The sequence below is a fragment of the Vipera berus genome (assembly GCF_964194415.1).
Source record: "Vipera berus genome assembly, chromosome: 1".
In the NCBI taxonomy this organism is placed as follows: domain Eukaryota; kingdom Metazoa; phylum Chordata; class Lepidosauria; order Squamata; family Viperidae; genus Vipera; species Vipera berus.
The window spans coordinates 106,915,883-106,929,008 of record NC_138202.1 but is presented as its reverse complement, the minus strand read 5'-3'; the positions used below and the strand labels follow the sequence as shown (position 1 = coordinate 106,929,008).

The window sequence follows — 13,126 nt, the reverse complement described above, 5'->3', positions numbered from 1 at the left end:
TAGCCTTTCAGAAGGTCGTCAAGAGCTAGCTTTATACCCCAAACGTGGGGATTGTTAGCTCTTCAAGGTAGTGCAGACAAGAAGTACAGCCAGGGACAAAAGAATGGCTCCTGTTAAACAGATTCTTGTATTTCTCCTTTCCTCTCTTTTTTTAGTTTTTCTGAAAAACTAGGGAGGGTCTCTTGTGAAATGCTTCCTATGGTTCCCCCCCCCCAATCTACAGGCTAAACTGCCTCTTATCAGACCATTGCCTAGGGCTAGGCTGTGGTCTTCCTCCTTTTTTCTGAGGTCATTTTCGCATATTAAGGGTTAGAATGAGGAAGTTTGGGGTTGGTTGTTGGGGCATTCAGAGGTTGAGGTGCTGGGTATTTGGTTGGATTTCACTGTTTTATGGTTTTTGTAGTTCAGGATTTTTATTGTTGCTGTGAGCCTCCCAGAGTTGTGTTTTAAAATAGGCACACCAATATTTTAAATAAATAAACAAATGCTGGCGTTCATTCTGCTAAATTACGAATAAGTTAGTAGTTCTGGATTATACCCTTGATCACAATGTGAACGACTTTAGATGTCTGTTTTCAGTTTAATGACAACCTCCAAAAAACGTAAGGGGAACCGAATAGGCCAGGGGTGTCAAACGGCCCGCAGGCCGGATGCGTCATGCGGAAGCTGCACCCACCCCATTGCCGGCAATGGCAAAATCGTCCTGATACATTGCGCGATGTCACATGACATCGTGAGTTTGACATGTCTGGGATAGGCTGTTGATAACAGCTCTATTTTGCCTATAAAAAAGGGTTTTGTCTGATCAGGTCATTTCTTAGTTATTCACTGCTAGTAACCCTAAAAATCCAAGAGACCTTTCCCATAATTATGGGTGGATTGGTTAGTGTTGCAGCAGCTGCATCATGTGTTTATTGATGACTAAGAAATATGTTCTTGGGAAAGAGAAAGCATTAGGAGCTTAGGGGCTTTCCACCACTTTTTTTCCAGCCTCTAATTCGCATGATAAGACATGACATAATAGCAATGTGAGCAAAATCAGCAACTAAAAGAGTCATGCCCCTTTTAATTCTAGCTACAGGTAGTTCTGGGTTAACAGTGGTAAATGGGGCCAGAATTTCCACAGCTAAGCAAAGCTGTGTGGTCATAAAATGCGGCATCATATGACCGCATTGCCTAGGGATGGCAATCCTAGCAGTCCCCTTTGCCACATGAACTAATTTCTTGAAAGATGTATTCTTTAGTTACCAGAAAAAAATCCTTTCACACTTAAGACTTTTTTAGTACTTGGACACAAGGTTTACATCTACGTATTTATATTTAAAGATTTAAATTTCTTTTATGTTGTAAGCTGCCCAGAGTTGCTATGAAGTGGGATGGATGGCAAATACATTTATACATACATATATACATACATACATACATACATACATCTTATAAACGCTTAATGGCAGCTACCTTATACAGTTTCTAAATACCGATAAACCATTTAGTGATACACCACTGGATGACATCGCCAGGGCTTGCTGCCTTGGAAGAGTGAGGAAAATTCTCAGGGATGACTCACATCCTGATCGGTATCTCTTTACTCTCCTCCCATCTGGTAGGAGATGTAGGAGTATAGCCAGCTGCACCAACAGGCTGAAGAACAGCTTTTATCCATGGGCTGTTGGCTCTTGAACGAGAAATAATTTTATAATTTTATGTATGACTGACTTGCGAGGCCTGTGTGTTGTGCAGTTAGCTCACATGGTGTAATAAGATGGAGGGTTTGTTGTCACTGAGTTGTTGGGGGGGGCACAAAGGGAGGTTCAGCCAATCTCAATGTATACATGGTTGTACTTCGACAATAAAGGTTTGTTTATTCGAAGGTCAGAACTGTATGCCAAATTTGCCATATAGGTTCCATAATTTTAACAAGAAATCAGATGCAAATTACATTTGCTGTCTTGCAACCTTATATTTCCCTCTCTTTCTGAAACAAAAGCCTAAGAATGTTGCATGAGAATAAGAAAAATATTCTCCCAAACCCCCATATGACCTTCCTTCCTTCCTTCCTTCCTTCCTTCCTTCCTTCGAGATGAAAGGACAGCCTGAGAAAGGCAGTGACTTTCACAGATTTCTAAGGAGGCATCTGTTGCCTACTTAACAGGTTCTGCTCTGAGTCCCGTCCCCCCCATTTTATTGTTTTGGCTGCAGTTCTCAATTGTTTCAGCATTCCCCAGCTTAATGATTTCCAAATAATGCTCTTTCTAGATCATTTGATTCAAAACTATGTGGAGTTTTAGTCCAATATATCTGAAGAGCACCAGGTTTGGGGAAGGTTTAAGCTAATTCAGTTGCTTCACACTCACTCATAAAAATAGACAGGCTTAAATGATTGTGCAATACAGGTTTTGAGGAATTGGTGCCTCAGAAAGGACTGTCTGGTTTCTTCTATAGAGATGACTGTGTAGTTGCTGCCACAGGAAGTGTCATTATGGGTTTTAATTATATGATTTTTTTAAAAAATTCAAATTTTGTAAGCCATCCTGAGTCAGCTGTGCGTGAGTTGGGTAGATATATAAATTTGCTTGATGATAGATGGATGGATTTGACTGAATGCCAAGACAAGCTTGAACATATATTTGAAAGCTAAGAAAATACAATACTATTAAAAATCTATGGCACACTCTTTTGATTTGCTCAAATCATGTAGAAGGTCATTGCATGCTTGGATGTTTTGCTGTTGTTTGTGTTTTAAATTAAATTGCATAAAATAGTTTCATTTTATTAGTCTCCAGTTGTCTGCTTGGCTCTGCTGTTAGGGACAAACTCAATCAAGGCTATTTGTCTGTATTTTAGAAAAATTCTGGCTTTACTCCCAATAGCTTCTCAATTATTTTATTACTTCCTGACTGCCATTAAATGATCAAATCTCTTCTTTCTCATTATGTTGTATCCTATCCACTTCTCCCCCTTTTTGCTTTTTGCAAGCTATGCTGAAAATTTGGTAGAATTGGTGTGCTGATGCTTTCCATTGTGAAAACTTTAATTCACCCTGGAGCTCCTCAGATTTCTGGGAACGTAAATCCTGTCATGCCCACCCAACATAAGAAAACGTGTTAGATGAAGATTAAATAAAATTTAACGCATGAAAATTTTAAAATAAATGAAATGTTGCAGCCTCTACAATTCATTGATTTTTCTTTATTTGTGAGTAAAGGTAAAGGAGTCACTGTAGATTTTACTACTACTTGTCATTGCCAACTATAGGGGGTGGTGCTCATCTCTGTTTCAAGGGCCATTGAGCCAGCGCTGTCCGAAGACATTTCTACTGTCATGTGGCCAGCATAATATCACAGAGCACTGTTCCCTTCCCACTGAAGTGATACCTATTTATCTACTTAGATTTGCGTACTTTTGAATTGCTAGGTTGGCAGCAGCTAGAGCAGGGATGTCAAACTGCCGGCACATGGGCCGGATGCATCATCAGTAAGCCACGCCTACCCCTTTGCCGGTAATGGCGAAAAAGCTCTGATACATTGCACGATGTCACATGACGTCGCGGGTTTGACATGTCTGAGCTAGAGCAAGGACGGGAACTCAGCCTATCATGTGACGCTGGGGTCTTGAACCTGGACTGTCAGCTTTCCAGCCGACAAGCCCAGCATCTTAACTGCTGAGCTGTCACACCACCCTTCTAGTACTTACTTGTGAGTAGCCAGCAATAAATTAGTATTTTCTCCTATGGAATGCTGGATAAGTTTTAAGTTGGATTGCAAAAGGAAAGTTCAACCCATGTGATACTGTATTTCTTTCATGGTATTTGTGATTTTATTATTGGTAATACACAGTTGTCTTAAGCTTTTGGAACTCCAGTGTAAAAAGAAACCACATACACACACACAAAAGTTACGTTTACACGAGTACAGTATTTTGTATTTCTACCATTTCAGTTTCACAAGAATAAAAAGAAATATGTTGGATATTGTGTAAAACACCTGGAAGTGTGCTTATAATTAATTCACTGTTGGGGATGAGAGATTGAGATGGGTTCAACAAACATTTTTCAGGTTTGCTTAGGGAAAACAAAAGGTAAAGGTTTCCCTGTCAGTTGTGTCCAACTCCAGAGCACAGTGCTTCTCTCCGTTTCTTGGCCAAGGGAGCCAGCGTTGTCCGAAGACAATTTCTGTGGTCATGGGTATACTCCAGAGGCGCACGGAAGGCTGTTACCTTCCCATCAAAGTGGTACCTATTAGTCTACTTATATTTGCATTCTTTCAGACTGCTAGGTGGGCAAGAGCTGGGTCAAATAACGGGAGCTCACTCCATTGCGTGGAGCTCAGAGTTCGAATCCAGGCTGTCTTTTTTTTAATAAAAGTTTTATTAATTTTTTAATTTTACATCCAGGTATTTATGAAGCAATATGGTGGTTGGGTAGTTAAAAATAAACAATAGCAAATAATAAAATCATTTGTAGATAGCTCAAGTTACATCAACAAGAATTCCCTCTCCGATTCCCCTAGTTATGATAACATAATCAGATTAATCAAATTAATACATTTCTAATTGTGACACAATCAATTAGAACAATTTTCAATATATTTTCACTTATACATATCCATGTCCTGTTTTTGAATTTTACTTAATTGCAATAGAGTATTTCAAAATAGCCTGTAATATATAAAAGAAAACTTAATTTTTGGGTAACCCCCATTTCCCCCATTTCATTATATAGTAATTATCCTGTCTAAAATACATACATTGTTCATTTCAGTGCATTCTTATTTTATACAAGTATATTCTGTTTATCATCTAAGGCTGTCTTTAACCACTGAGCCATTATGTCCCCTTTAGAGAAACCAAAGGAGTAAGTGTTGACTCTTGATGACTGCCTGGCAACTCCCTGCAGTTTCTTTGGCAAGATTTCATAAGTGATTTGCCATTTCCTTCTTCCTAGGGCTGAGAGGGAGTGATTGGCCTAAGGCAGGGGTAGGCAACCTTGGCTCTTTTATGACTCGTGGACTTCAACTCTCAGAATTCCCGAGCCAGCCAGTCATAAAAGAGCCAAGGTTGCCTACCCCTGGCCTAAGGTCACCCAGCTGCCTTTGTGCCTAAGGTGGGGTTAGAACTCACGGTCTCCCAGTTTTTAACCTAAGAGAGTATTAATCACTACAGCAAACTTGCTCTTTTTAAAAGGCCACTAGTAGAACCAAATAAATGAGCAGGCAAGTCATACGTCAGAAGCCAAAGAGAATAGGGCTACATCAAGTTGTATCTTGATCCAGTTCTGTTCCTTGAAAGTATTGTTAGCTTTCAAACAAGTGGATCTGAATGAGCCTGAAATGTAAAATACAGACAGTCCTCAACTTACAACAGTTCATTTAGTGACCATTTAGTGACCATTCGGAACAAAAGTGACTTATAATCACTTTTCACACTTAACAACCGTTACAGCATCTCCATGGTCACATAACCAAAATTCAGATGCTTGACAACTGACTTGTATTTACAGTGGTTGTAGTGTCCTTGGGTCACGTGATCACTGTGACCTTCTGACAAGCAAAGTCAATGGGGAAACCAGATTCACTGAACAGCCGTGCTTCTAACTTAACAACTGCAGTGATTCACTTAACAACTCTGGCAAGAAGGTGATAAAATAGGGCAAAATTCACTCAACAACAGTCCCACTTAGCAGCAGAGACTTTGGGCTCAACTGCGATCATAAGTTGAGGACTACTTATAGTCAGTGTCCTTTTTGGTTTCACCATAGCTTGATGCAGCCAACCTCAGGTAACAGAAAGGACCTGTCTATTCCCAGAGGTTGGCTGAAAGAGGAGTCTGTCCCTTCATTTCAAAAAACTTGAAAGACGCCCCTCTTCTTTTAATCCCTTCATCTCTCCCAGCCCAGTGCACTAAAATGAAGTCTTTGCAAATGATTCCTTGCTGCTCTTCTGGCCTCCAGCCAGTCTACTGAATTGTATTCATGGCAGCAACTGCCCAGTCTTTCACTTTATGTGCATCACTATGGAGTCAACAAAAGCTTTTGTGGGCCACGAGGCGCCATGATCCACCGAACTCAAACCTGGTGTCTGTGGGATTCGAACTTAAATTTAAAATGTTGTTTTTTTAGTGGCTAAAAGTCTTGTTAGATTTTCAGCAGGAATACCAGTATCTCATTATCTCTGTCCTTTGTCCATATCGAGCATTCAGTTCTCTGTAGTTATTATCTGCTTGAAAAATGTTACTTTAATAACTTTCCAATGGAAGGACATCTCCGTAAGAAAAGGCTGTGTTTTGCTACAAAGCTGTATTGCATCACTGAATTATCAATTCCCCTTCTGTATTTTTACCAGTTTCGAGAAGTATTTTGTAGTGTCTCGGCTTTTAAAAAAAGCCAGTTCTCTATATCTCTCCTTGGTGTTTTGGAGGAAAATGATAAATCTGACTGCAGTGCTGTCAGCACTTTTCAAGTTGTTATTTTTTTCCCTTCATATTCCAACAATACTGTATGTTCAGTACTGTCAAAATATAAACACCACCACCACCACCATGCCTCCCACAGTCATGCATTTTGATTTAATTATTCGTTGTTAAGTCTTTTGACACAGCCCCAAAAGAAACATTGTCATAACAGCCATTTGTTTAGTGACCATTTAAAGTTACAACAGCAGTGAAAACAGTGAATTGTGACTGGTTCTCCCACAAACAACTATCATAGCATCCCCACAGTCATGTGATCAAAATGTGGTTGCTTGGCAACCAGCATGTAATTACAATGATTGCAGTGTCCTGGGATCATGTGATCACCATTTTCCCAGCCAGCTTCCAACAAGCAAAGTCAATGGGTTAAGTCAGATTTTCTTAACAAACACATGATTCACTTAACAACTGTAGTGATTCACTTTCCAACCATGGCAAAAAGGTCCAGGCCTGATTCCCTTAACAACCACCTTGCTTAGCAGTGGAAGTCCTGATTCCTATTGTGAGCATAAGCTGAGGACTACCTGTATGGAACAAAATTTTTTATTTATCCTTAAATTGGCCGTGCTCAATGGAGCTGATACCAGTATATATGGGAGCTGGGCAGTTGGGTTCTTTCTTCCCAACAGAATGCTTAACAGAGGTATAGCTTTCATTGCTAATTAGTTTTTATGCCTTTAAAAAGGGATTTGACCAGTTGCAGCATTGGAAGTGATAATAATAAATAATAAACCTTTATTGTCAAAGTACATGTGTACATTGAAATTAGCTGAGCCTCCCCCCCGTGCTCTCTCCCCCCAACACACAGTGACAACAAACCCTCCATATAATTGGAAGGCTTCCATCCACAGAAGCTCTCTTGATCTGAATATGAAGTGCTGGGAAGCTCCCTTCACACATACTCCGAGGCTTCTGATTCACTACTTTTAGAAACAGAAAATTGCTCAGCTTTTCTTTCATCTAATCTGATTCATATTTGTGAAGTGGACTGTTGTCCTCCTGCCACTGCCTAGTTCTGTAATCCAACTTTCATAGAATATCCATGCCTGTTAAACACATAACAAGATATTTATTTATTTATTTATTCATTCGGTTTATATACCGCCCTACTCCCAAAGGACTCAGGGCGGTTTACAAGGCAAAATTTAAAAACAATACAATATAAAATTAAAATAAAATAAAATTAAGTCTAGCTGCAAAAAATTAAAATCACAATTTAAAAACATTAAACCCCTCAGTCCAGACCAGATAGCTCAAAGAGCCAGGTTTTTAGGTCCTGGCGAAATGAGCGAAGGTCGGGGGCAGTCCGGAGTTCCGTTGGCAGTTGATTCCATAGGGCAGGCGTGCCCACAGAGAATGCCCTCCCCCTGGGAATCGCCCGTCAGCAATCTTTGACCGGCGGTACCCTGAGGAGGCCCTCCCTGTGGGAGCGCACAGGACGATGGGAAATTGATGCTGGCAGCAGGTGCTCCCTTAGATAATCCGGGCCCATGCCATTTAGGGCTTTATAGGTCATCACCAGCACCTTGAATCGCACCCGGAGGGCAACTGGAAGCCAATGCAGCCCGCGGAGAAGAGGTGTTACATGGGAGTATTGGGAGACTCCCATCACAACTCGCGCAGCTGCATTCTGCACCAGCTGAAGCCTCCGAGTGGTCCTCAGGGGCAGCCCCATGTAGAGAGCATTGCAGTAGTCTAGCCAGGAGGTCACGAGCGCATGGGTGACTGTGCGTAGGGCATCTCGTTCCAGATAGGGCCGCACCTGGGCAAAAGCCCCCCTGGCCACGGCTCCTATATGATCTTACAAACTGAGCCGTGAATCCAGGAGGACACCCAAGTTGCGGGCCCTATCAATGGGGGGGTAACACCTCACCCCCCATAGTTAATGATGGAAAAGATTGGTTAGTCTGAAATGCCGGTATGCACAGCCACTCAGTCTTGGCAGGATTGAGACGAAGCCTGTTTCTCCCCATCCAAACCCGAACCGCCTCCAGGCAACGGGACATCACGTCGAGGGCATCACTGGGTTGGTTCGGGGTGGAAAGAAAAAGCTGGGTATCATCAGCATACTGATGATACCCCACCCCGAAACCACGAATGAGCTCACCCAGCGGCTTCATATAGATGTTGAACAAGAGGGGAGAGAGGACCGACCCCTGAGGAACTCCACAAACGAGAGGCCTTGTGGTGGACCTCTGCCCTCCCGTCAAAACCGACTGCGAGCGGCCCAGGAGGTAGGAGGAGAACCACTATAAAACAGTGCCCCCACTCCCAACCCCCTGAGACGCCGCAGTAGGATACCATGGTCGATGGTATCAAAAGCCGCTGAGAGGTCTAATAAGACTAGGACAGAGGAACAACCCCTGTCCTCAGCCCGGCAGAGATCATTCACCAGCGCAACCAATGCCGTCTCCATGCTGTACCCAGTCCTGAAGCCCGATTGGTATGGGTCCAGATAATCAGTTTCCTCCAGGAACAGAGGGAGCTGAAGTGCCATCACGCTCTCAACCACCTTCGCAAGAAAGCGAAGGTTGGAGACCGGACGATAGTTGTTCAAAATAGCCGGGTCCAGGGCAGGCTTCTTGGGGAGGGGCCTCACCACCGCCTCCTTCAAGGCGGCAGGGAAGGTACCCTCCCTCAAAGAAGCAGTTATTACTGCCTGGAACCAGCCTCATGTCTCCTCCCGGGCTGCATATACCAGCCAGGAGGGGCACGGATCCAATAAACACGTGGCAGAACTCAGTCTCCTCATGATCCTGTCCACCTCATCTGGGGTCACAGGATCGAATTCACTCCAGGTAACATTCTCTAGACCTCTCGATTCCTCCCCGTCAGTCTCTGCCCAGTCAGAATCCAAACCGTCTCGAATCTGAGCGATTTTGTCCGTCAGATGATAGCTAAATTCCTCGGCCCACCCCTGCAAGGGCTTCTCCCTCACCTCCTGATTAAGGAGGGAGTGAGTCACCCTAAACAGGGCGGCCGGGCGATTATCTGCGGACGCGATGAGGGCAGCGAAGTAATTAGACTTCACTGTCCTCATCGCTGCGAGATAAGACCTCGTAAAGGTTCTTAACCACAATCGGTCAGACTCAGACCGGCTGGATCTCCAACAGCTCTCTAGACCTCGTCTCCGACGCTTCATCTCCCAGAGCTCCACAGAAAACCATGGAGCCCACCGGGATCTGCGCTGGGTCAGAGGTCGCAAGGGTACAACACGGTCGAGCGCCTCAGTGGCAGCCCTTTCCCAGGCATCCACCAAGGCGTCGGCCGGGCTGTGAGCGAGGGGCATAGGTATAGACCCAAGCGCCGTCTGGAACCATTCCGGATCCATTAGGCGCCTGGGGCGGAACCACCTGATCGGTTCCGCAGCCCAGCAGCGGGGGGTGGCATAGCGGAAGACCAACCGCAGGAGGTGATGATCGGACCATGACAGGGGGACAATAGTTAGCGAGCCCCCTCCCAGATCATCAAACCACTGCCCAGATAAGAAAACTAGGTCGAGAGTGTGTCCTCCCCCATGAGTCGGACCCTGAATTACTTGGGTCAGGTCCATGGCTGTCATGGAGGCCATGAACTCCCGGGCCAACTCAGACGACCCTCCCAGAGAAGGCAGGTTAAAGTCGCCCAGAACTATATGTCTGGGAAACTCAACCGTCAACCCTGAGAGGGTGTCGAGAAGCTCGGGCAGGGCCGTTGCTACACAGCTGGGCGCCAGGTATGTTATTTATTTATTTATTTATTTATTTATTTTATTTTATTAATATTTCTATACCGCCCTTCTCCCGAAGGACTCAGGGCGGTTCACAGGGCAAGAATAAAATACAAAGTTACAAATATTAAAAGGAGATTAAATAGTTGCCCGTTAAAACAATTAATATACTACATTTATAAAACCCCCAAAAATACAACAATAAAAATACAAGAATAAAAACCCCACCAATCCCCCCTCAGGCCAGGCCGGCTTGTGCAAACAAAAACGTCTTCAGATCGCGGCGAAAGGAGCGAAGATCGGGCGCCATCCGGAGCTCTACCGGTAACTGATTCCATAGTTCCGGAGCGCCCACAGAGAAGGATCTCCCCCTGGGGGCCACCAATCGACATTCTCTGATCGGTGGCACCCTGAGGAGACCCTCTCTGTGGGAACGCACAGGGCGCAGGGAGATTGATGCCGGCAGCAGGTGTTCCCTGAGGTACTCCGGACCCCTGCCATGTAGGGCTTTAAACACCATTACTAGTACCTTGAATCTCACCCGGAAGACAACTGGTAACCAATGCAGCTCATGTTAGCAACAAGCCCAACTGAGCCCCAGGGCCACACCTCAGGAGGAGGGATTCACTCCCACCTATCTGTACAATAGTGGTCTCCCGCGGACATAAGGTCTCCCGTATAACTACCTCCAACCCACTGCCCCTTCCCTGAGCCCGTGGCCGATGTAACACACAGAAACCTGGAGGGCAAATCTCAGTCAGAGGGATACCTCCCTCTGAGCCCAACCAGGTTTCTGTAATGCATGCCAGATCCACGTGTTCCTCCTCGATCAAATCACGGACGAGGGGAGCCTTGTTCACAACAGATCTGGCATTAAAGTACACCAGCCTGAGCTCAGGGGCCTGATCCCTCTCACCCCCGGTTTGTCCCAAGTTAATGAACATGCATTTTATTAGGCGCCATTAATATGTTCGTCCCAAGTTAATGAACGTGCATTTCTTTCGTCTTCCCCTGCAGGAATCTATATTTTGATTGCTGTTGGAGCAGTGATGATGTTCGTGGGTTTCCTAGGATGTTATGGAGCTATCCAAGAATCACAGTGCCTTCTGGGAACAGTAAGAGATCTTTTGTATTATTGTTTACATTTTCAGGCATTTCTTGTGAGATTTTCATTGAGTTTAATGATCACTATTATGATAGTTAACAATCGAAAGAGTTGGTGATCATGAGGCACTCTTATTGTTCCATAGTAGAACTTCTTAGGGTGCATCAGTAATTATGATTTACTTTATTATTTTCCTGTATCCAATAAGCTGAAATTAAATCTGAAAACACAGAGATGCTATTGTAAGTAGGAGATTGAATTTGAGGTCTGAGATTCAGATTATTTTGAAAAAGGTTACACTTCCAATGAAAGAAAATGTTTGGAGTGTTCTTTGATCTTTAGCTACCGCTTGATTCACAGTTGTGACAGTTGTGCTAAGGAGTGCCATCTCACAGTGTCTCTTTCTAAATTAGTTACATTCAGCAGTCATTACTCACAACTTGCTCACAATTGTAAGCAACTGTCTTGACTTTAAGAGGAACTGCTCTTGAAACCTGACCAGAAATTGCAGTTAATGGAAAACTCTTGTTAGGTCAATTAATTCAATGTATAAGCCCAGAGTGTGCATATTGGATACAATTTGGAGAAGGACTGAGATCAGAAATGATAAGGAATAATTATGACTGTCCTTTCTGATGTTTGGAATAGCTTATATGCTATTTTTATTAATTGTGATGACATTCGCATTGAAAAAAGGTCTTTACCTGTATCTCATCTGATTATTTTAAAATATGCCAGAGCAAATAAGTGAAAGTAAGTGCAAATACCTGCTAAGGAAAGAACAATCTGAAAAAGGAAAGCAAACATGGCTGAGCTCCAGAGAATTAGCAAATAACAGATTTCAGGGAAAATGGTGACAGTAATTTTCCTCCTTTGATCATTTAAAATAGAGCTGTCTGAAGTAAGTTGCATACAGTCCTCAGAAACATATTCCTCATTGACAAAGTGAAAGTTATTTCCCTGTATACTTGTTCCATTTCATTCATCTTGTTTTGTAAATGGTTCATCTGACTCCTTTCTGTCACTATGTACCAGGAAATAATTATCTTCATATTTAATGACAGATTGAGATTGAGAGATTGAGATTTATTAAATTTATATGCCACCCTTCTCCCCAAGGACTCAGGGCGGCTCACAACAATAAAAAATTAAAAAACATAACGTACAAAATTTAAAAAAGAATTAAACAATGGATGTAATAAATAAATGACAATTTAACCCAAAAAAGCCAAATTTAAAACCATAGTCAGTCCAGGCCCGCTTGTTGGAACATCCATGTCTTCAGGTCACGGCGGAAGGACCAAAGGTCAGGGGCCGTCCGCAGCTCCGGAGGCAGTTCATTCCAGAGGGTCGGCGCGCCCACAGAGAAGGCTCTCTCCCTTGGGGTTGCCAGCTGGCATTGACTAGCTGACGGAACCCTGAGGAGGCCGACTGTGGGAGTGAACCGGGCGAAGGGAGGTTGACAATGGCAGCAGGTGGTCTCGCAAGTACCCCGGGCCTAAGCCATGTAGGTCTTTAAAGGTAATTACCAGCACCTTGAATTGCACCCGGAGGGCAACCGGAAGCCAATGCAGCTCGCACAGGAGTGGTGTAAGATGAGAGTATCGAGATCCTCCCATAAGCACCCGCGCAGCCGCATTTTGCACCAGCTGAAGCCTCTGGGTGCACTTCAAGGGCAGCCCCATGTAGAGAGCATTACAGTAATCCAGGCGGGAAGTGACAAGGGCGTGGGTGACCGTGCATAGGGCATCTCGGTCCAAAAAGGGGTGCAACTGGCGCACCAGGCGAACCTGTGCAAAGGCCCCCCTGGTCACAGCAGTTAGATGGTCTTCCAAGTTAAGCCGTGA

At 43.9% G+C, this 13,126-nt stretch overlaps 1 protein-coding gene across 1 annotated transcript in view; it reads left to right on the top strand.

Moving 5' to 3' along the window:
* CD81 (CD81 molecule) overlaps positions 1 to 13,126 on the top strand; it is an 81,275-nt gene that overhangs the window by 46,846 nt on the left and 21,303 nt on the right. Inside the window, exon 3 of the mRNA XM_081313604.1 lies at positions 11,192 to 11,289. Within this exon, the coding sequence (XP_081169730.1) occupies positions 11,192 to 11,289 (98 nt within the window). The remainder of the gene's footprint in view (positions 1 to 11,191; positions 11,290 to 13,126) is intronic.